The sequence below is a fragment of the Strix aluco genome, chromosome 4 (genome assembly GCF_031877795.1).
Source record: "Strix aluco isolate bStrAlu1 chromosome 4, bStrAlu1.hap1, whole genome shotgun sequence".
Lineage (NCBI taxonomy): Eukaryota > Metazoa > Chordata > Aves > Strigiformes > Strigidae > Strix > Strix aluco.
This window is the reverse complement of record NC_133934.1, coordinates 83,731,592-83,756,952: the sequence shown is the minus strand read 5'-3', so window position 1 is coordinate 83,756,952 and position 25,361 is coordinate 83,731,592. Positions and strand designations below refer to the sequence as shown.

Below are 25,361 nucleotides of genomic sequence, written 5' to 3'. Positions count from 1 at the left end.
ACTGAGGTACGATAAAAGATGGAGATTTTATTGCTTAAAACTTCACAATTTATTGCTGATAATGAAAGACGTATTCACATCTAAAGTTTACTTTCTGTGGGACAACAGGACTATTCAAAATAAACAGTGTTACCCACATACACAAGTCTTTGCAGTCTCTTCCACAAACATATAGAACCAAGTTATCCTGCCCAGGTAAAGAGATCTGACTAACCAAACATTTTTACCCTGGACTGTGCAAGTCAGGTGGAACAGTTCTGAAAAATGACAAATTACATCCCAGCAGGAAAGTAACTGGATTCTCCTAGCTCCTCATGCAGTGACATTGCTGGGATGTGATTTTTAGGAAGGCAGCATTTTATATAACTGCTGAGCTGTCAGCAGGGCTCTACTGAAAGACACTTTAAAAGTCATGTAGACACTGCCAGAGTCTGATCTAGGGAATGGGTGATTGCCATTCATGCAGGTTTTACATGCAATCTGGAAAAAAAAAAAAAAAAACACACCAAAAAACAACAACAGAACAACAAAAAAACCCCAACACCAGATCAGAAAAAAAAAAAAAAAAGCAAAGGCCAGCTGCAGGCAGCCTGCAAACAAGCCTGCTGGGATGCAGCTTGCTATATAATCCCCAAACAACATTCCAGGCCAATAGCCATGTTTGGGCACGTAGGATTCCTGAGCCCCTCTACCGATAGGCGAGGCCTCCCAGAAATGTTATCTTAAAGGTAACCATGTGCCTCTACCCCCTACCTCAACCCTCTTCACTTAGCTTGCGCTTAAAATCGCTTCTTGATGCTCCAAATAAGCAAAGGTCATAGTTCCACTCTGGAGAAATAGCCTGGACAGATTTTTAGTTCATAAATGGAAAAGAAAAAAAAACAAACCTTACAGAAGGGGGAGACCTGGAACAAGACAGAAGTCTGCAGCATTTACTGGAAAGTCAGCATTTATTACTAAAAATTGTGTTGGATATGCATATCCGAATAGCATGCTAGCCTAAGCTTTTGTTTATGCAAGTAATGCAGGCTTTATGTTACAATTTCTGCAGTATTTTTATAATTCAACATTTACCTGCAACCTACATTTAGATTTATGAGAATGAGATAAGAACTGGCACAAAGTCAACAGGTCTCAGCTTCAGTGCATCAGTGCCTTGATTTTATATTATGATTTTTTTATGGACTTTCTGCAGTACAGTTTTAAAGGTTTGGCAGAAGGTAAAATGACTGCATGGATGATCACTGCTTTCACTGCTTACAAGGTGGTATCTATAAGCCTGAGAGTCCTACTCCAGGGACCTTTTTTCCCTTTCTTTGTATAGTATATGTCAAAATGAATCTGCAAATTGGATGAAATCTGTCAAAAAACAGATTATCATCAGTGGATCTTGTAGGACTACATATAGTTAAGGTTGCCTGACACTTCTCATTTTAAGACCTCACTTTCTATTGCTTATAACTTTACCACACATTAACAGTTAGGGCTGAAATTTTCCATGCTGGATGTCTGCCTCAGGCTGAATTTTATTTTGTGAGTGTAAGAATGTATCAGCTAGAAGTACTAAGCTTAGTGCAAAGTAAGTTTGTGAATAAGGGTAGGGAGAAACATGTTGGTTTTCCCCAGTGTTACATTTTTCGCAGACATATTTGAGAAGCTCAAGAGCCTTCACACTTTGAGACAGACCCTTTGAAGCATCACTGCTCTGATACCACAGATGTGCCTTTTGCCATCTCATACATTATCACTTAAAATTATAACGGATCACAGTATAAAACACTGAAAAGTTGCAGTTTGTACGTGATATGATTTGCAAAGGTTTTCGTAGAGGTTGGCTGCCAACCTCCAAAGTTCCCTTCCGCAAAGAGCATGGACCAGGGCAGAGGGTCTGAGCTGAGCCTGTGCTCCAGTTTCCACATGCCAGGAGATGCTTTGACATGGGGAATCCATGCAGAAAATCTCCATCACATTCTCAGGATGTGGCAAGGGAAGAGTTCAGAGGTAAGAGGAACAAGGCACAGGTTGCAAGAGCAAAAGGAACCACCAGGAGCTTAATGAGGAGAAAGAATAGGAGTTTCGGGAGGTAGGAGACTTGGAAGGAGAAAAACTCCCAAAAAAAGGAGTGGAGGAAGGAAGGAGATGTAGGCAGTGGGATACTGGAGAAACTGGGGAAGAGGGGAAACTGTCAGGAGAGTCTGACAGTGTGGAAGCTGATGACTGAAGGAGAAAAGGTCCAGAGGTGAGTACTGGCCAGAAGCAGAAGGGTGGTAACTGGATTAACAGAAGCAGCCGAGAAGAAAATTATTCAGGGGCAGAAAGTCAAGAGAATATCTATCTCCACACCATTAGGGCTGAATGCAGGAAATCTAAGGTTTTTACACCATTAGGGCTGACTGCGCAACCATCTCTACATTACAGATTGGAAACTGAAGCCAAAAGAGCGTAAGGCCAAAAATATTAAAAGTGTCTACTAATGCACTGAGCACGACCTGTCACTCCCACAAGTTGAGTTTTCTGAGTGTTTAGCATTTTTGAGAGAGACTGCTTTCCAAGGAGGCTGACAATCCCCTGGATGGGGTACTGGTCTCCATTTAAGTAAGGCAGCTGGAGCTGGGTGACGGTGTTCCCAGCGCTGCTGCACACAACTCCAGCTCTACCCACAAGCTTTCACAGCCCCTGGGACCTCATTTACTCAGCCTATCTCAGAGGGTGAGCCCAAACCAGGCCTGGTGCCACCTCTGCTGCTCTCTGTAGGCATGGGGAAAACAGCTGGTGGCAGCCACAGAAACTTACAGACGCAAGAACAACCCCAAGAAACACTGTTTGGCCCCCAGGTTACTTCTACCAGACAGCTACACGGCCTGACAGTGGTTTGTCAGGCACTGCTGTAGCAGATGAGTGCTGCACCAAGGGATGGCTGGCCCACCGCATCCTGTTTCACCTCTCCCCCTTTGGCCTGCACGCTCCTGAGAAGAAGAGCGGAAGACATTACAGCAGCTCCACAGCACCTGATACGTTGTGCTGGTACAGGAGACTGCAAAATCTCCCTCATAACCTGGAGATCAGCTTCAGAAGTTCAATTAAATATTTACCTTAGAAAATGATGACACTGATTTTAATTTATGTTCTCTGCTTTTCTAAAAGTTTGTAGGTAGAGGAAACGGAGCTTTAAGGTCCCAACCACTGAGCAGAGCAGCTCTGGAGAAGCAGGCTCTATGCTCCCACCAGAGGTAAGCACACACTACAGACCCTATAGCTGATGGGAGGCAGGCAAATGCTGGCCGTCCCCCCTCAGCGCACACTACCTGCCCAGCCCATTCAGGCACGGGAGTAACTTCTGCCCACCTTGCCACGGATGCCCACTGGTCAGCAAGGCCACCCACCAGAGCAGCTAGCATGATGTCCCATATACATGAAGCCTGCACAAACCAAAACCATCAGTGAAACTACAAACTTGAGGAAAAAAAAAATTTGGAAGTATCCTTCAACATGAATTTGTGAACCAGCATCATCAAAACCTGCAAGTAAGGCCAAATACAGCAGTTTCTGTATCCACAGGTAGAAATTAAACTACAACGCTTGAAGGGGACATGGATTACTGAACTGTCATAAAAATGTTTGGGCTGGGGAGCTGCAGTACCGCATCCACACGTTACGTTACAGCTGTAACTACACACTCCTCAACCAGACTTTGCTAAATCGAACAATGTTTTCCTGCGCATACGATTACATCGACTTTAATTAGGTAACTGGCTCAGTGGTTTTGATCGTTTCGATTGGGTAAAACACGTGACATGGATTGAGCTATAATTAAGATGAACTTTAAAGATAAGTGTTCATGTTTAAGTGGTGGAGCGGACACATTTGTCGCTGCCTCAGGACGAAGGAGTAAAAGTACAAGTCGGAAGAGATCCTCTCTTTGCTCAGTCAGTGATTGCTGACCTCTGTTTTTCATTATTACTAGGAAGTGGTCAGTTAACCCTCATCATTAAGCAATAAAGCATGACAGAGAGTGCTGATTAATGCGCTGCTCACAAATATGGTCAGGCACGAGGAGAAACCCACGATGGGCTTCTGGCAGTTTTAAATGGCCATTAGTTACAGTTGTGCAAAATGAAATTAACCCAGCTAATCAAGCACCGAGAAGCCACGGTTCTGCTTGAGGGTCAAGAGTTCCCAGGAAACAAAAAGTACAGTATGCTTACATACCATGAAAAAAAGAAAAAACCCACCCCTGACAGTCTGGTTAATGAAAATACATATGATAAATTTGACCAAATGGTGAATAAACCCAATACCTGCATAGCACATATTAAACTGAGAATAAGTCCACATCTTAAAGAAAGGGAAGCAACAGATTGACTTCAGCTATCACCAAGTTCATGAGCAGTCTACTAAAACGCACTATGGAATAGCTGTCGCACTGCTGCGGATGACCCCGTCCCCAAAATCCTTTTTGACTGCCCTCTTCTGCAGACAGGTTTGCTATTTTACGCCTTTACAGACTCAGCCACATGGCCCTCTACGTCCCTTCGGTTGAATTTTGGCAGCCCCTGGATTATCACACGTATTCTGCACATTCTCAAATGGGTTTGTGGTTTGTAAACCCTTCTCCAATCTGACTCAGAGAGGTGAAGAAGCACACAGAGCAAATAGTAAAAGCACAGGAGAAAGACACAGGCTAAACATGCACACAAGCACACGTCAGCTCATTCTGTGACAAAGACAGGACGAGCCTGAGCACCAGGAGTTTTTTCTAAACAAGTACCCCTCTCACTTTAAATTTAACCGTCCTTTATCAGTCCTGGCAAGTCCCACTTTAAGAGGTTACCTCCATGTCTGTAATGGGAGAAATGTTTTTACCATGGTCTGCTCTGTGGCCCTTTCTGGATGCTACAGGCCCTTTTTCCCTCTCTTCTAAACCTTTGTTTCTGATTTCATCTAAAGTCATAATTTACCCCACATCTGGATGGAAATAGTTTAATTTTAAGGATTTCCCTCACTACTTCAGTTGACAACCTCTATTTTAAGTGAAGCCTCCAAGAAATTCACATGCATATGGATTTTGGGTTACAGACTGCATAATCCATATGAATATGGATTTTGGACTACCCCCACCTGCATTATATGGTAATATGTTAGATCTGTCTTTGCCTGCTGAATTTAAGTGGGCACCTTTGCTTGTAGAAGCACACATAGCATTTCCCACTTTTCTTCTTGGTGCCCTACTGTTCTTGCACCATGAGCTCGTTATTGAAGGCTTCGAGGACAGAAAGAATGGCGACAGTAACAAGGACCTTCTCCTGTTTTTAGTGGAACAGTACTGGAAAATATAGTAAGTGTGAGAATGGTAATAGGAAGAGCTGAAATGAAAGTCAGAAAGATGATACTGTGCTTCAGTTCTCTATTTCTGGAACATTTTCTAACTCTATGGAGAGAGGGATGCTCAAGTAAGCAAATTTACCCAAATAATGTTGAAAAAACCTCTGCTGTTCAACCCTGTTCTGTCTTATTATAGAACTCTTTGAGCATGTATTAATACCTATGTTTTGCTTGTGCTTTTGTCCCTCATTTTTTCATAAGCCTTCCATGAATGATCTTTTATTATTGAACAGTTAGTGAAAACCTCATCCTTGTCATATTTCCTCTTCCTACTCTTAAATGAATAATTAACATGAATAATTGGTAGGTATTCCTTCTAAACTTCTTACATGGAAGTGGATTCCTTCACAAAATAGAATTGAAACAAAAAAAGATGCAGCTCGGTGTGACCGCTGCATTCAAGTGCTTGCACTATTTTCCAACACCCTAATTTATTATATAAAGCTGTATGCAGTGCTGCTGTATTAAAATATACACACATCTACTGTACTTGACAGACTGCCTGCTGCCCTACATTCAGCACAAAGTACCTGCATGATGACACTGCAGAAGTATGAGAATATGAAATATCACTTATAGTTCTCAGGGCTCTATAAAACACTCGAATATCTAGAATTCAACTGCCGGGCTGTGTGCACCTTGCATACGAAGTCATTAACAACTGTCCTCCCCCCAAACAAATGAATGTACAACCTGATAGTTTCATTCACGAATACGGTGCTATCACTGTAGGAATACTGTCTTCCTGTTATTACTAAAAAGACTGCAAGTAAAGACATAATTTTTAAACAGGTTAGTGTCTTTCAATTCCTTTTTTAATTTTATGAATAATTTAGTATGCCAGTGCACACAACCTAAGAAGTACTTATTATTATTTTTTCCCAATAGTGCATCATTATCATTCTGTTGTATCAGAGAAAATTAGCACCTATCACTTACATAATTTCAATCAGTATTGTTAAGAGTGGAATTTGCATGCATGATATGGTGTATAGGCTAACACAAGTCCATTTGCTAAGTCCACGTGGTAAAATGGATGAATAAATAATTGAATGCTTAGCTCCAAATATATAATTATTCTTAGAAAAAAAATTAGAGCACAAGTCTGTGAAAATACATATAATAACACTCATCTACAGCTAAATACCCTAGACAAAAAAAATGCCTTTTCAGAAATGGAATAATATAGTTAGATTCCTAAAATGTTTATAGAAAACTTGCATAAATGCCCAAGTTTTCAAAGTACAGGACTATTGGACTTCTTCCCCACAGGCATTAGCTTTAAATTAAAAACGCTGTCCCAGCCTAATGAAGAGAAGGGTTAGCAGAGTACTTGTGCAGAGCACGTGAAGGGTTTGTAAACCTTCAAACTGCAGTTCAAATTGTTCTTGTTAGAAGTTACAGCGCGGTTGCTCTGATCTGTTCCCACACACAGCATCATACAGTCTCCCCCCCAAGAAAGTAACATTACCTTTTTTAATATCATCCATCACCCTGCTCTGTAATAAGCATCGCTGCTCTGACGTTGCGAGAACTGTTTGCCATATGTCTACTTCCAATACGCCAGTCGCATTAGTTATTTGTTACATGTAAAGAAATGAGGGAGGGGGCTTTGCAACAAAACATCAAGTCCAGTCCTCTTCTGTATTAGAGTGCAACACAAACCACTTTCCAGGTGAAGTATAATAAATAGGTGGGTACAAATGAGAAAACTATGCTCTAGCTCTTATGCCTGGTAGTAGCCCTAATAAATGCAAATATGCCAAGAACACGAAATGAGTGGAGAAAAATCCACTATTCTGGATAGAGCTTTCAGCAAGACTCAAGGAGAATTAAAAGGCAAATGAGATAAGATGTTACAATCTGATATAACTGCATTAATGCTGACAGTAAGGACACCTTTTCTGGAAAAGGCGTGAAACATTCAATTACAAGAATTCAAAATATTCTGTTTATCAGAATGGTCAGTAACATACAAATGGCAATGCCTTTTGTTTGCATCTTGCAAGAACAGTACCAAAAGTTCCAAAGGCACCCAATTTTCTTCTAAACCCATGTTACACTGTTTTTCTGTTTTATGGACATCACATTGTGTTTTAAAATAATTCATCTGTCTTTCTATTGCTGAGGCTATTTCCATTTTGGTATTTTTCTCACTCTGTGACTTGAAAGTCAGCCTACGTTCTAAATCTCTAGAATAAATTTCTAAAATATAACTTTTCCACATTTATTTTCTGAGGCATTTATTTAGTCCTTTTGAATGTCTTCAGATACTCTTTTCCAGGCGAGAGTCACTGAGTAGTTTCAATAAGCATAAAAACCTACTGCCTAAAATGTAATTCTATTACAGCTTTGTGCTCTTATTACTGGTCACCTGGTCTACTGTTGAAAAAAATCTGTAGATGGACCTTTTTTAAAATTTTTATTTAATAAATCAGAAAAAATAATTTGTTAGGAAGCATGGGAGTCAATCTTGAGAGGCAGAATATGATTCAGACTTGACAGAGCTTTTAAGTCTGACTTTCCCATTTGCAACCACATATTAACTAGCAGCGTGAGTCAGCAGGAGATCTTTGTTAGGTCCAGGCAGAAGCCTGAGCTCCTCTAGCAGTTAACCAGGCTCTGAGAGGGTAACTCTTGGCTGTTTTTCTCCTGCACTCACTTCCTTTAGTGTGAGCTATTTACTTTCCAACTAATAGATTGCAAAGGCCATCAATACAAAGCAAAGCAATTTGATAGAGCAAAAAACATCAGGGACATCTTCTAGATGAGAATCAACTAAATCCAAAGCAGATTCTTTTGCTTTGAAAAGCAACAGTGGAGGGAAAGTCTGGAGTGAGGGAGACTTACCCTGGGAGGAGAAGGATCAGCGTAGGGAGCATATAACAAATGGGACATCATGGGCTGCCCCCAGGAGCGCTGAGAGTGCCGACTCATGTCACTGAGAGACCATTCTTGATTGCCTTTGAAAGGTCATGGCAATCGAGTGAGGCTCCCAGGGACTAGAAGGGTGCAGGTGTCACTTTTGTCTTCAAGAAAAGCAAGAATACTTTTTATTTATTTATTTATTTAGCCCCCTGAGGGGCTGCGGAGTCTCTGCCCTGAGTATCCCTGAGAGATACTCAAAAGCCACCTGGACGCAATGCTGAGCAACCCGCTCTGAAGCAGGAGGGTTAGGCTAGATAAATCTTCAGAGGTGTCCTCCAATCTCAGCAATTCTGTGGTTATATGATAATGCTCTCCCATCTGGACAAAGTTAATTCACACAAAATGGTGCTCTTTTCACAAACCTGGGCACATTAGCACAGCCTTTGATAGTCCTAAAGGCACAAAGTGATTAAGGCATATCTTCCATATCAAAGAAATGCTGTAACCAGCATTAGATGAAGTTTTACACAAGGAAGCTTGAAACAAAACTACAGAAAGAAAAGTATATCTTCTGAAAAGAAAAATTGTACTGCAAGACCTCTACAGCATATGCAGAAAAGACAGTAAATTAATCACATCATAATCACGTGTTTTGGTAACCTGCGCAGAAAACTTACACAGTGTAAAGGTTCAAATTGAAACATTAAACATGTTGGGATGTACTGTGTGAACAAAGGCAAGGAAGGATGAATTTGAGGAACCATCTGAGGAACCAAACTCCCTCTAATGCAAGTATCAGTATGTACTAGAGAAGCTGGATTACAGTTTTCCCAAATTCACTTCAGTCGATTGGTTTAGGCACAGCTCCTAAGACCCTGAGGCACCTTGTGGCTATTTAGCTGCAAGTAGCTTTCCTAGGAAGCACCACCATCATCAATGTTTCTTGCACACAATGACCATCTAGAAACCTGGTTGCTGTCGCTGAACAGGTGAGGAGTCTCAGACTTCTCAACACCTCAAAACCCGAATTCTGATCCTCACAACAGATTAACAGAAGCCTCTAACTACATTATGTCTTATTTATACACCCTTGGTCCCACCTTGCCAGAACTCTAGCTTATCCTGGGGACAATGTGGATGGTGATTTAGGATGGATTAGGACCACAAAGTCAAAAAGACTCTTGTCCTTGGAGTCCACATTTGCCTGCTACTGAAAACAAAGTACATAAAGGATTATAGAGATTTAAAGAAGAGAGAGGAGAGAGAAAGTCAATGCCTGAGGCAGATGAATGGTGCCCTGGAGAACTGGACTGCATCTTCTTTAACATGGACTTACTTTATAATAATAAGCGAGGAAAATCACTAATAACCCTCCTTGTTTCCTGAATATCCAACTTGAGGTCCACAGTATGATTTTGCAGTAGTTTCAGCAATCACAGCTGCAAGTAAAATCAATGGGAACTGGACATCTTAAGTGCTATAAAATGCCAAGTACTTCTGCCCCCTGAGGTCCTAAATATCATAACTCACGAACCCCAAATCAGTGGGTATCTATGAGCTTAGTCTGTGTCTTAACTCCTTGACTGTAAAACAGGGGTAATAACCACTCATCAAGTATTGCAAGGATAAATTAAACAATGTTTGCGAAGCACTCAGATATTATAGTGATGAGCACCACAGAAAAGCTCTGTAAGAAATGAGTAATTATGTATTCTGAGCAAGGGCTGAATAGTAATCAGCAGCAAAGGCACAGGACCATACTTTGAGCAATGTGAAGAATACAAGATATTGAATAGCTGCTCATTAATTGAACGTTATCCAATCTGTTCAATGAACAAGGCAAGAGGTCTAATGGAAAAAGTTGTATGTAATTGTGTAATTAAGGCTGAATTAGAAATCATTACATGCAGTGCAGATGAACAAAACCCACGCAGACCACTAGCATTCATTATTTTCATATTTAGTTGTGATTTCAGAGACTTGATTCCCCCCCCCCCGCAACGTATTTTTAAAACAGCAAACTGAAAAAAACCACAAGCAGCTTAAAACCCCTGTACCCACCATTGCACTTAAGATAAGAACCCACACAGAGGAGCAGAAAGGGATGGGAGGGGACATGATAACCTCAGGCGGCCTTGCCGCTCCGAACTGTGAAATGGGAGACAAAAGGGTCTGCAACGCTGCCCGCGAAGAGGAGCGGGACATCATCAAGTTTTACTGCGCAGGAACCACAGCACAGACAAATCCCAAGCACATGCTCTCATCTGCTGCGTGCGGAGCCTAAACACAGACTTTAGGCTTCAGATACACCTACATGACACAACCGCAGGTGATGTACAGACTACAGAGAAAGCTCATGTGTACTGGCCACTCCAAGAGCTGCTCAAGCTGCTGCATCAGTCCTGCAGCAAGTATGGAGCTCCCCATTGCAGCTTCTGGCAGCCCTTCACCTGACACCTGAGGAGACTGAACAGAAGCCTGCTTGTTTCCACTTGCTCTTAGCATGGATGAGGTGCATACAAAAGCCCCACATCATCATCACTCCTGAAATCGGTGAAAATGGACTGACCAGCCCATGTTCCCTTTCTTAGGGCCCTGGATTTGGCAGCTCAGCTGTGAGAGATGGCACCAAACAATTTTATGGGTTAAAACCAGGTAATAATTCTGTCTTACAGAATTTCCTCTCCTTAAACAATAAAGATCTGTGAGCTTCAAAGTTGACCGTGAGCCATTATTGTTTCTAAAAAACCCCAAACTGCCTCAGCCTAAGTCTAGACTTCAAACCTAACATAGGCACTCCCAACCTTCAACAACCTAAAACTGTGTTGCAAAAAAAGGCTGAAATTCTGGCTTCTTTTAAGGCAATGGGAGATTTGCCATTACCTTTTCCCACTCTATTTATATCCAAGATGCTAGCAGATGCCTTGTTCCCTCTGTCTATAACAGACAGATCTGTATGTACATTTTATCTCACTTTTTTTCGGCTGGAGACTGTTTTCCCACCCTCTTATTTAAAATGGGATTAGGAGATACAAAAAGATGTTTTGTTTCTGCCTTTATATATTTATATATTTATTCTGAGGTTTTATCTAGTTAGAATTTCTTTCAGACATGACACTGCAAAATTCCTTATCTCTAACATTGTTTCGCTGAAGGCACCTTGCAGGATTATCCCCTTTTGGCTCTTAACTACTTAACCTGACACTGGAAGAGCCTTTCCAGGCTCTAAAAATCTCCTGAACCTTGAGGGTTGTAGAAGAGAAGTGCTATTTTGCTACTAAAAGTGAAAATTATAACATTGCTTCAATAGGCTGACAACGCAGGTAGGTAACAGCATTTTATAAAGTGGTATCTCTTAAGACGCAGTACCATAACCGTAAGGAGCTAAAGCATCTGACTAAGGATGTTTTATGATATTTGATATGCTTTATGCTGTTTGATATAGAAGATCTTGTACATATATTTATGTCCAATTGCAAACTCCAATTTGAATGTTCGTTCATGCTTTAGTTATCCATTTACTGTTGTACTGTACTAGGCATTACAAAAAACCCCAGCAGCACAGCGTCCAAGAAGCCAGACCAATTATACTTCAATGACAGAGGATTTCTCCATAGCCAGGCCCTCACTTGAGGGGATTACCCGCAAATGTAACCAAGCATGAGGTGACCTGATGGGGTCTGGGGGTACCTGCAGAGGCTTAGCTGGATTGGATGGAGTTATTTCAAAAGGACTTCACTCTCCTGAGCTTTTTTCTGAACTCAAAACAAGAAAAGTCATTGCAGAAGACAGGCAACAAAGTAATTCTGCCTTATGCAAGACCTGAGCATTTTACATCATTTTTTTTGTTTTTTTTTTTAAATTGGAGCCCTGTATTCCTGTGAGGATCTGGGCATCCACGGCTACAAGTGGAATATCCTAAAAATGTATTAGTTGGTTCATCCTCTCTTTTACTACTCCTACTTTCTTCATTTTTTGCGTCAAATGAACTTTGCAACCTTACCAGAACACAATATTAGCCAAGAGACCTTTTGGATTTACCCTTTACTATCACAGATAACCAAATCATATTATACATCAGCTATTTCTCTTACAATCCATTTCAAAGTAGGTACTTAAATTCTTCTGACTCCTTTCAGGAAAGCGCCCCTAGAAGTCCCTCTTTTTGGTGGTTTGCAGCCTTCTCAAAATATCAAACTAATGTAATTTTTATCCATTTGCTCTTATTGCTGTACAGTTCTTAGTTCAAAATAAATTCTCCTCCTTCTCAGTTGTCTATTCCTCAACTGTGAAATATTTATAGACAGCAATCATGTCCCAACTTAGACTCTTTTTGGGTAAGCTAAAAAAAGCTAAAAGCATTTAGTCACCTGACATAAGATAAATTTTTATTCCCCAGATCATTTCAGAAGCTCTCCTAATGTGTTTACTTGACTCTGAATCAAACTGTCTTCAACATGCTGGTGACCAGAAGCATACACAATATCCACATAAGCACTCCCAGCATCATTTGTACCATGATGGTGTGAACACTTCCCTGTTTGCTTGAAATACTTGGTGTATCTGAACATGAGGATTTTGTGTAACTACATTACACAAGTGGCTCAGCCATCCTGGAACTATAACGTAAAAGATTAATTTCCCAGGAAGCACCCTGTCTACCTTCCCTATACAGCATATGGAAAAATTAATTCTTTTTTAAAGAAAAGGCAATTGAAGTATTCAATAAAACACTAAAGACTGTGACATTTGAACTTTTGTTAGCCAAAATATTTGTGGCCACCTTAAATCAGCATAAATTCACAGGACCATCCCACCTCTATGAAGACTGATCTACCAGAATGGTTACCCTGTGATGTGCTGAAAAAGAAAACAACTTAAAAAAAAAAAAAAAAGATTACTGCAACTCAGTTCCCTGTCACATCATAAGAATGGCAAAATTTCCCCTCTCTTACGAGGATGCAGAAGGTAAGCACGTGAAAGCCTGTGTGATGCTTGAATTTGTGGCAATGGAAAGCCGTTACCCAAGATAAACCAACCTTACCACTGCCTATATGTTCTGTTTACTGCATATTGTGCTTGTGCCGGCTGGCTATCACCTACTGAATATATTATTTTATAGATGAAGCAGTCTAGAAATTAGTATTCATAAAACAAAAAAACAAAAGACAATCAAAAGAGTGCAGGAGGAAAATAGCTGCACACAGACCTCCTAGCATCGCATGAGCATTTTTCAAGGCTAGACAGCAGCCTGTATTTAAATTCTCATCCTTCTACTCATCTCCCTCTCTACAGCAACACCCAGTTACATGGTAAATAACAGTTACAATCAAAAAAATTAGAAAGTGTTGGGGAAGGGAAGAAATTATTAATGCTTTTAGAAAGGAATAAATGTGGTTATTTAGCTTCCTTGATATAAAATATTTTTTCAAATAATTTTCCAGGCCATTAACCAACTTGTGGTTCTTTGTGGCACTGCAGCTGCTAAACTCATCCGTTCTTTGCTTGTTTTAAAACCAAGACACTGTATCACCTAGATGGTTCCCAAACCTACCCCTTCCTTTCTGAAACATTATCCCAACATGTTTGCCCTATTAGCATTGCACTCCACACTTAACACGCATCCAGCATTTATTCTTGAGCATCAGAGCTTCTCATGCAGGCCTCGTATTTCAAGAGCCACAAGAAAAGCTTTTGCCTCCCATTCCACCTCGCCTGAGCTTTAAAATATTGTTATAATACATGTTCCATCCTTTATTAATCTTTCCTTTTTTTGTGTCACACTCCTTGCTGCCTCCCCGCCCCACCCCACCCCCCCCCCCGCCCCCCCCCCCTCTCCTTTTCGGGGTCCTAATCCGAACCTTTCTAGCTCCTTCCTCCTACCAGCCTCCTGAACTCCAAGCTCCTAGTAACTAAAGCCAACTAGGAGCAGGAAAGGAGACTCTATTTCACTGAGAAATACTGCCTGCCAGAGCAAAAACCAGGAAAAGTCCTTTTTATATAGATGAAAGCATGGAAGGCTGGTGGCAGCTTCAAACCTACGATGACTTAATTATTTAAATTTTATTTTACACCTATTAACCATAGCATACCAAGTAAGAGTAGCAGCTGCTACATGAATTTGACCAGCTCACTTGCCCTCAGCAGATCACCCATCTGCTTGCTCTTCACCTAATATTTCTGTTTGATAGGTTGTAAAACAGATTCTTGCAACAGGTCAGGAACAGAGTGAACTTCAAATCCCACATAGAAATTTCTATGAAAACATATGGACATCTATACTGAGTGATGTCGAATTTAGAGAGGCCACTGACCTTATGAAAGTGGATAAAAGGAAAATTGCAGCCTGTGATGGAAAAACACTGACTCCATTACAGTGAATGAACAGAAGAGTTGAGAGTGAAGAACTGTATGTATAATTAATTCAGTAATACAGACCTACAAAATTCATGGGTGCACAAAATGTAAAATGGTGTGGAAAATGTCTTTCTATAATGTATCAATTTCAGCTTCTACAGCATAAAAAAATACTGCTTCTTTAAATGATCAATAAGGTAAACTTTCCTGTCCACCAGTAGTATTTTTATAAAAATTTAAGGTAACTTAAATTTTGTGTGCAACTTAAATTTGCTAATTAAGCAAACTATTCAAGAGATACGTATTCTGGTATTTAAATTCTCATACCTTGATATTTTTTCCCACCTCAATTCAAATGAAAAAATTTAAGAGGCACACAGAGAGGCTTTAGTTTCTCTTTATCTTCTACTGGTAGGTTTAGAGCCTTGGTAAGTTCTTTCACTTACACTACATGGGAAAATGATAGGAAGATTACCTGTTTCTGAAAAAACGTGTTACGTACGACATATCACTCTCCCTCTTGTGTGGCCTTCTGGAAGCAGAGACTAGAGAGAGTACTTCCAAAAAAAAAAGTATCCCTGGGATATTATGCATCTGGCCCATTGCTAAACAGTTGCACAGTGCCTTTGCTTGCCAAAGAACTGAATTTATGTACCACTGAATTTTCAGGCTGGCAATAGCTTGCAATCCTTCATGTGAAGATGAGTCTCTAGAAGGCTGTTGGATCCCTTTGGTTATGGCAAAAAGATCGGCCTTGGTGCCTGGCAAGGCAGACTGGAGTTACCCCAGATGACTGGTGGGCTGGCCCTTGATCTTGCAGCCCAGGTTGTTTTATTTCTGTGTTTTCAGAGCAGCTTGGCACAAAGGGAGATGAAGAATAGGACTTTTTTTCCGTAACCCTATCTTTGAGGCAACCTCAGTTCCCACAGCTGTGCCAAATCCCCGCAGATTGCTCCATAAGAAATTTCATCCCTTCCACCATTGAAGCGAAGTCTTGGATAACCTGCTGTTCAAACACACAGCAGAGGTAGGATTTCTTTGTTACTAGGCTGCTTGCTGAGGTGCACAGCACATTTACTATATCCAGGAAGCCATTTAAACAAGACGGCATCAGATTAGACTTTGAAAAATTTCCTTCAGCCAAATTTCCCCCTACTTTAAATAGGCAAATAGCAAATGTTCACGTGAAAAAGAAATGCAACCCTAGAAACTTCTGTTGCTGTGACTGTGTTTCAAGTTCTGAGGTGAAAAGAGATCTATGTTTCTGACTTAAAATAGCAGCACTAGCTTTAAGGCGAACCTCCTGGAGCAGAAATCAACAGCAAAATCTGAAATTTATTGAACATCACATCTTTGTATTTAAAAAAAAAAGACAAGCTTCCCTATAACTAACATGATGCAATTTGTTAATTCTTCCATTTTAAGTAGCCAAAAATCTCCCAGCAAATATGCAAAATAACTGGAAGATGGTCACTTTTGCTGTAGTCTTTAGCACCATTTGGAGATGAAAAAATGCCTTCCTTTTTTCATACCTTCAAGCCAAAGAAAGAATCAAAGATTAACTTTAGCAACCTAAGAAGCGATATAAATTTTGATTTAGGACACATTACCTCATACTTGTCTGGAACTTGAACAAATGAAGACTAAAAATGCAAAGCATACGCAAGAACAGCTGTGATTTCTGACTTCAAGCCTGTTATTCTGATTAGAGAAAGCTGGTTCAGTGGAAAAAGAGAAGACAAGACTAGCCAGGTGCTTTAGGTTTGCTCACAGTGTAGCGTTATGTCAGCATATGACTCTATCAATGACCATAAATCAAAGTTAAAATAATGTTATCATTGGCCATATCTTTAATTTAGAAAACTACACAATATAGTTATCCTAGGTAAAAATGTATTATAAATAAAAATGTCTTAACTTTTGCAGTGACACCATTTATCAACACTTTTGCGGTTAAAGGATTTTACTGTTTGCAAGGCAGATCAAATTTATATTAATGACACAATCACATTTTTTCATACCAGACTCCTGTTCATCAAGTCAGTCAGCAAAAAGTTCATGCTTACTTGATACCAAAATTTTGCACTTCGATAACTTACATCCCTGTAATGAATTCTATCTGAAATTACTTTTGAAATCTCACTAATAAACCCATTTTAATACTTTTTTGGTCTACAGCTCTCCTTCTCATAAATTCATTAGACATTTTCTGCAAGTCCCCAAAATAAGATTCACTGGGAATACAATTACCAGATCCACAATTGGAAATGCAAGCTTTAGTCTCTTTGTTGGTGTGTACTTCCTTGGTTTTAAATTTCAATACAGTTGTTCTTTTCTGGTATAATCCCTCTGTTTTACAATATTTCAGAGGAGTACAAAGGAACTGGCACTCCAAAGCTGTTCAAGGCGGGCTGACAGTGTTAGCAATCTAGCTGAGACCTGAAGAGCTAGGTGGTATACTGCGATCCCTCTCCAAAACCCTATTCTCTCTGTTTCCATGCTTTTTGACAAAATTTGTCTCCCTACTTCATAGAATCATAGGATGGTTTGGGTTGGAAGGGACCTTTAAAGGTCACCTAGTCCAACCCCCCTGCAATGAGCAGGGACATCTTCAGCTAGGATCACTTGTTCTTGTCCTTCCACCTGAACACTAGTTGCTCTCTCCCATCTGATTTCCATCCCACCGTATCTTTTGAAGGACAATGAGTATGTAACTTTTAAAATTCAATTAAATAAAACTTTCATTTAATCAGTAGAAACTAATGACCAAAAGCCTCTTCCCCGTCAAGGAGAACAGATGATCCATTCCAAGAAGGCACAAACTGAAACATGGGAGAGTCTGTCTGAACACCGGGCAGCACTTTTTTTACTGTGAGGATGACCAATCACTGGTACAGGTTGCCCTGAGAGCTTGTGGAGATATTCAAAAGCCAACTGGACATGGTCCTGGGCCACTGGCTCTCAGTGACCTTGCTTGAGTAGGGGCGGTTGGACCAGATGACCTCCAGAAGTTCCGTCCAACCTCAGCTGTTCCATGGTTCTGTGAAAATGGCACCCACTGTAGCTACCATATTTAATAACAACTGGAAGAGGGGGCCGTTTCTGAAAGAATATGATTTCTTGTGCCACTTTCTACTGAAGAATGTTTAGTGGATCAAGTAAGAAATACACACGTGTGCACACACACGTGTGCGGGCGTATAAAGTGTGTAAAACGTAACTGGAAAAATATTCATAAATCTTTAAAAAGTCTATACACATGACTTCAGGGAAATGGTGAATGAAACTTGAAGGATCCTTTCTATTCTTTTACTACTATCCTTTAGAGAGGGAACAATTCATTTTTACTCAAATAAATTAGCCACTGTATTTACAAATTTCCCACTAAGTTGTTTCCATGTGCACAGAGGGAGTTTTACTGTTTCCTTTGTAATAAAGACAAGAATGCAAGCCCTTAACTAAAGAACACAGCATTAGCTCAGAGCTGAGACAGGTATGCTCAGGATCTACATTTAAGGTAGTTCTTCCACTTTGGTTTATTTTTTATTTATACCATGCACTGAACTACCATAGTTTTAAAAACATCCTCATGAACATACGATACAGAGTAATTGCTACTAATATTTCGTTTAAAATAGTAAACCTCAGGATGTGGTGGTTTATTGGTCATGTACCCAGCTGAAAAATTTATGACAACTCTACAAAAAATTTTTGTTGCTACAGAACTATCAACACAAATTTTTATTCACATTGATAGTTTCAGAATGTTTGGAGACAAAAATGTATATTATGTTTTTGCTATGTCCTTTGTTGGCTAATACTCTACAATGTACTTTTACGCATATATATGCACACACACAAACTTATATATATGTATGTGTAAAATCAGGGAAGTGCAAGCCAAATTTTCAGTGTTTGCACAGTAACAATGCTACTGGCAGCATCAAGAGCTCAGTCATGTGCACACCCAGCAGAAGTTTCAACAGTGTTCACATACCACTGGTAGGAACATGTACATTAATATAGTAATTCTAAAAAAATATATTTGAAGATAATTTAAAATGCCTATCTTCAATTTTTAGGGATGACAGGGTCATTTTGTCTTTCATTTTTTGAGGTTTTTTTGCTTAACTCATAAACTTTCAGTAATTACTGATAAATTTTAATTAAATTTAAAAAAATGTATTTCTATGCCTGATTACAGAGTAATCCTTTCCCAATAATTTTGGGTTTTGAGGCTTGGAAATGTAGTCTTGCTACTTTGTTGACTCCTAAAGGGAATCCTTAGTAATTTTTCATAAATTCCTGTAAAGTTGGATAGGGATATCCATCAGATTATGTCAGAAAGGACATCAAAAGAGAGGGGTGTGGTAAATGTAGATACACAGTAGCTTGAAATTACAGTGATTCAACACTGGGAAGGACGCTTTCCTGGAAGGCAGGAAAGGAGGAAGGAAAATAACAAAAGATGCTGTCACTTCACTAGTAAGCGCAGGTGTCTGCAAAACATCACCACCACCACAACAAAAGAATATCCTCATGACTCAGAAGCCAGCTTAGACATGGGGTTCTATGCCATCCATGATGTGGCACATGGAGCAAATCACTCAGTGAAAACCAGCAGGGTTTTCCAGTTCATGTGCTACATTAAGCAACTAAAAACCTCAAGGAAAAAGCTAGGGAATGAAGGCAGCAAGGTCAGCTATTGCACAACAAACAGCAAGAGAAAATGCTTTCAGAAGGAGGAAACCTTTTCCGTGTCCTTAATACTTTGGGAAGTTCATTTCAACTAGACTGATACTTTTGATGATAGATAAATAGATTGATAGAGAGATATTACATGAGGTCTTGACTTCAATGACGCACAAGCCCTCCAGGTCTATTTAACAGAGAGCTAAATCCTTATTGCCATCAACGGCAGATTTAATGATCACAGAAGAAATTAATCGTATCCCATACTGCCTCACTCTTTTCAGTGCACAAGCTGGACACTGTATTAAGAGCCCATTTTCTTCCTTCTAGGTTTTTCTTCATGAAAATAAAACAGTAAGTAGATCTTGTCTGCTTCATCAGTGGTTGTAAGAACATCTACTCAACAGCAATGGCTTCGAAAAACCTGTATTTATGTTCTTCGCATGCTATGAACTTTTATTCTTTATTGGGTATTAAAAACTTGATTTTTATCACTTGAAGTTGCTTGCAAAGTCTGTAAGAGTCAAACATTTTCTTTTAACCTAACAAGCCAAGTCACAGAAAGGCAACACCTGCCAAAAGTCCTGCACACTCTGAGTGATCCTAACTTCCTTCTATTGAGATGCCCAGGAAAGACTAGCTATACCATAATTAACATAAAATAGGGAGATGTGAGCAAAACATTCCTGTGATAAAGCTATCAAAATACAGTCTTCATAAAAGTTCAAGTCCTTAATGAAGAAAACAATCTCTAAGAAAAGGATCAGGATCAATTCCTGCTTCCCCGCCAATCTACCACAGTACTGTAAAGCCAATTCTCTTTTGCTGAAAGACGAAGCAGATGCACTACTGAGTCGAAAGCCCTGGAGGTACCCACAGGGAAATAACTCACCTGAGTGAATTGTACTGTCACATAGGGCTGCCAAAGCATGATGAGACAACCATACTCATCCTCCAGTACAGGAGAAGCAGGAGTATGTTTACATCAATTGTATCTGTGTCCATTAAAAATTACAAAAATACACTTGGATGGGTGGAGAAGCAGACTGATTCAGCAATGGTGTGAATTAAAACAACACATCCTTTAGCAGGCGTACACTGCAAAACACCCTGGCATATTCTACATAAATTACACCACGTGTAATTGGACTTCATTCAACTTTTTCTTTTTTTCAGATTAACAACACAATTTTATGAACGGCAGAAAACACACAGGAACACATATATGCATGTGTATATACACTTCTATTAAAAAAAAACCCCAAATCCACACATATTTTGTCTTCTTTTTTGTTATGTTTTTTCTTTTGTGTTGTCTTACCTTCCACTGCTCTCTTGAAGAAAACTTTACAGCTGCCACATGTAACCACCCCATAATGACATCCAGATGCTTCATCTCCGCACACCAAACACACTTTGGAAGGTCTTGAAGATCCAGTTGATACACTTCTCAATGAGGAGCTGGAGTCAAAAAACCAAACCAAACAAAACAGCTATGAATATTTCAAATCACACTGGCCATAATGCAAAGTTCAATTAAGAATTTATAACAGGTATATCGCTCAAGGCACCTAACAATTAGGAAACCACAACTCTTTCTGGCAGTGCCTGGTTGAATACACGAACTGCTTTAATTAGTAAGTGCAGTATTTTTATTGTCTGTTTTAAACCACCCATAATATATCAATGTTAATGTGAGAAGTTACCACAAGGGCAGGGGAATTTATTGGTAGCAGATGATTAAAACTTAAAATAAACAACAAACAAACAAACTGCTCTGGCAGCAACCTGATAGCTATAAATTTTCTTTCTGTTTGTTTGTTTGTTTGAAGCCTTTACAGCTAAGGAATACTTGTAATAAAACCGCTAAGACTATTTTATGAAGTAGAACAGCAAAGTGGTATGCACTCTCCTGTCCACATTCCTGCTTACCACTACAGTGGTCCTTGAGCTTACATCTAATATTTCTGTAATTTAACAGCTTACTTCCAAAGTAGTTTTGAAGCCTCTTCACATTCTGCAAGTGCAGAAGACCCTTCTGTATGACTGTAGGTGCAAGAAAAGCAGCACTGGAGGTTCATAAACCATCCCGAAGTTTTGCAGACTGATTCATCTTGCAAACCTAGCTTCAACCATCTACTGCCCTCTAAAAAGACGGTGCATTTCTGTTGCTGGCTTTTTTAAAACCATGACTCTCTGAAGGTATCTTTAGGAAGTATTTTCCACTGGCAACTCTAAAAGGCAGCAATCTTCAAAACCAAGTCACATTTCATGATGCAGTGAGAGTCTCCTCCCTCCCTTCTTCCCCCAGGAATTGGAAATGCCACCCTAATGGAATCGGCACGCTCAGAGAAACGTGCCAGATACTGAAGGAGATGAAAGCTTTGGATCCCTCCCACGCCTCCAGAGGGCTGGGGAGAGTCTTTCCACACAGGCTCTCTTCTTCAGGTAAATGTGACCTCTTGCATTTCTTCACACGTTATCTCTCTGAATGCTGCCAAACAACTACAAAAACAATCCTAAGAGACTTTACACTGGTGGTGAAATAATCTCATGGTTCAAATTGCAGGTCACAGGCTATTTGTCAGTCAGTCACAGGCAGTCTTAATTCAAACATAAGATTACCAGCTTGCTTAAGAAAATTCAAGTATGCACCCTTGCCTTTTTTCAATTTTCTATCTTCCTTTAAAGAGGTATACAGAGGCCAAGTGATTTGTCCAGGGGCACAGCACAAATGCCACTCCAGATCAAGGACCGCAACTCGCCTGGCCTGTAGCTGTAACATCAAATCTAAATGTCTTTTTAAATGACAGCATTCAGATGCTAATCAAATATTCCAAATAGTATTCCTGCTCCTGTCTGCTCGATAGTCTGTTAGATTTACTAGTTTTAGTCCTCGTGCTATTTATACTTTCATTACATAACATCACACTACTTGATAATTGCTAGGTGATGTGATTAGCTCCTCTGTTAGAGACAAAGGAAAGCCGCACCAAATCTATGTTAAAATAAGTTCTGTGTGCTCAAGTCATAGCCATAGCTATGCACACCACGTTAATCTACCCCTAAGGAAAGGTACCTTCTTCAGGATATGCCAAGACTGTGCTGGTATTCAGCTCTGCATTTGGATTTGTTTAGGCAACGAATGGGCATTTCTCCCTCTAGCACATTTTATACTGTGTGAAAAACGTTAAGCCTCTCATTAAACAAAATTCCTCAAAATGTGTCTGCTTTCTAGAGAAAATGTCAATAACCTGGAGAATTAACTCCTTGAAAATTCTAGTTTTTTTCATTTCAAATGGTGGTATTTTGTCTGAGAAGGGAAACATTTGAATTCTGACATACCACCAAAATGTCTTGGGGCATTTGTAATTTTGATGCTGCATGTTCCCATTTCTTCGTAAGACTAGCAAAAATTTTCCTAGTCTTTCAACCCTGAAAAAGGTCAGTATATTTTTAATATGTGAAAAAGGTAATTCTCTTATAGAGCTCTTCCTGTGGAAAAATGGAGGTTTCCAGGGTATCACAGCAGCATGCATGTTTTTTTATTTTTATATATATACACACACACAGACACATACACTCTCTCTATATATATACATACTATATATATAAAGTATGTATTATTTTTAGTTAAAAATAAATTGTCATGTAGGATTTGAAGAAGGTGGGAGAGTCTTTTTTTAGATACAAGCTACCCTACAAAATTTTACTTACACAGAATTATTGGGTAAAAAAAGCCAGTAAAGACACGTTGCGACACCAGTCAATCCACAATTATTGAATGCCTACCTAAGACATAATCTATAGCACATTTTATACAGTGCTTCTCTAAATGAAGGGCTTGAATATAACTGAAAGTTGAAGGTACAGCTTGAATACAAAGCATGTATTCAACTACTCAGCCACAGCATCACAGGTGGAAACTTAACATTCTGAAATAAAATTCAATTAACTCCCATAGATCCTTTAAGAAGTGGAATAGGTTAAAACACAAATGAGGTATTTTAATTCGTAAGAGGAGTATCCAACATGGAGCAATTCTCAAACACTCTATTGCAAAGAAACATTGATATCAGCTGTTGGTACTTAAATCTCCTCCAACTTCTGCCAGTTCTAGCTACAATTGTCTTCTAATGAACAATATTTGGCTTGTTTTTAAAATCTCTTATATCCTCTTTCACCCATGCTACACCAAAGTATTTGTCAATTCAAAATGTTGTTATAATACCTCATATAAAGGTAAAGCGGTGTTTGTACATACCTGCAAATAATAAAAGGCTGAATCAAAAAAATATGCTCAAATCATACTGCTAAGCCTCAGATTAAGTCATTCTCTCCATGGTAGGTTTCCTTTCTCAACAAGGCACGCATGGATGGTTACACCTTTTCCTCCTGAATCTATCTTACATTCAAGCTGTCATTCCTTTCTCAGCGACTTACCCATGGTGAACAAGATTTGCATCAAGATCTGACTGGTGAGCAAACTACCTCTCTGCCCTCGTTTCAAGGCCAGATATCCAGTGTTTATGACACAGAAAAACACTTTATTTATTCATCGCTTTTATTAAGCCAATTATTTAATTAATCAGTAGAGCTCTATATCCTATAATATGTAGAGGGAGAAACGCTACACTAAAAAAACCCCAACCCACTTTGAAAGTGCTTTTTTTCATGCACACTCCAAGTTAAATATTTCCCTTTTCATTCATTTTCCACAGAAACATCCCATAAATTTCTATCAAGTAATCCTAATGTAAAGTGGTATGTGGGAAAAGTTACAGGCAGATAAGACTTAACAGGTAAAAACTAAGTGTTAAATTCAGTTGACTATAACAGATACATACATTAATTTTAGTTCTTTTTTTTTTGAGCTCGGTTTGATTTTTTGCTCCAGATGAGAAGTTTAGTTACAATAATCTAGATTATTTAGGTAATATATCATTCTCTCTTTTAAAAATACAAGAGTTGGTCCAAATAAGAACAGATACCATAAAAAAAGATCAGGAACTTTACAGCCGACCCCCTGGACTGCAATTAGCCTACTGCCAAGTATCTATTTGAATGACACACTAAATCTAATGACACCTGTGGGCCACATCAGGATTGACTTCAGACCAAGTGAAAACACTGCGTTTACACATTTGTCCAAATCCAAATTAGAGCCTGAAAACTATTTCTCTGATATTTAACAGGTTTTCTTAAAACCTTCACACAATGGGCAGAAAAGTTGACCCAGAAAGTTTCTTGTGGGCAGCAACCTACTCCCAACATAAGCTTCTAACTGAAAACACAAGAAATATGAAATAGTGCCACGGTGCTCATCACTGCTTTCAGAAGTCAGTGGTTTCCATAGGTTGATTAGATGTTATTACTTTAATGTTTCTCTCATTTCCAATACAAAATTAAAAAAGCAAACACATGCCCCTGATACACACACACTCTGCAGGATTCAAATACAGGCGATCTAACAAAGCATCCATATTTTATCACAACGCTTCTACAGCCAAGGGCAGCATGGAGCAGTTTAACAATGCCAAATGTATCTTCTAAATGATTTGTAAAATGGTTGCTTAGATGGCTCCACTAACATTTGTCACGTTGTAGGGTATGTGATTAGGAATAAGCCTGATTTATTATCCTCAACAGCGCAAATGCTGGCAGTTAAATGCTGACCTTGACTAGCCATTGCCATCAAGCTCATTTGTGTGTCTGCAAGTTGGCTTTAGTAATAGTTATATGGAGAATTAATTAGAAATAACAGATTTTGTAAAGAAGAGTCAATAAACCCACAGATAATCCAGCATTTTAAAAGCTGATTATATAGGTTATTATGCTTTTCAAACCAGATGTCATACAGGAGCATAGTTTAAACAAATGATGCCTCCTCTCCGATGATAAAATGAAGCACTCCAAAGAAGCATAAGCCACAATATGAATCCCAAACTCATTTGTTCCAAGCGCTTTTATTATTATGAGATCTAGATGAGTCCTTTTTAATTCCACATCATTGACTTTTCTTCTTCATACAGAAATTTTCTGGTAGTAAAACAAACAGAAGGA

At 39.3% G+C, this 25,361-nt stretch overlaps 1 protein-coding gene across 3 annotated transcripts in view; it reads right to left on the bottom strand.

Annotated features, from left to right (window-relative positions):
- NR3C2 (nuclear receptor subfamily 3 group C member 2) overlaps positions 1–25,361 on the bottom strand; it is a 220,759-nt gene that overhangs the window by 77,993 nt on the left and 117,405 nt on the right. For all 3 annotated transcript variants that reach the window (XM_074823833.1, XM_074823834.1, XM_074823832.1), the window contains exon 3: positions 20,620–20,759. In XM_074823833.1, the coding sequence (XP_074679934.1) occupies positions 20,620–20,759 (140 nt within the window). The remainder of the gene's footprint in view (positions 1–20,619; positions 20,760–25,361) is intronic.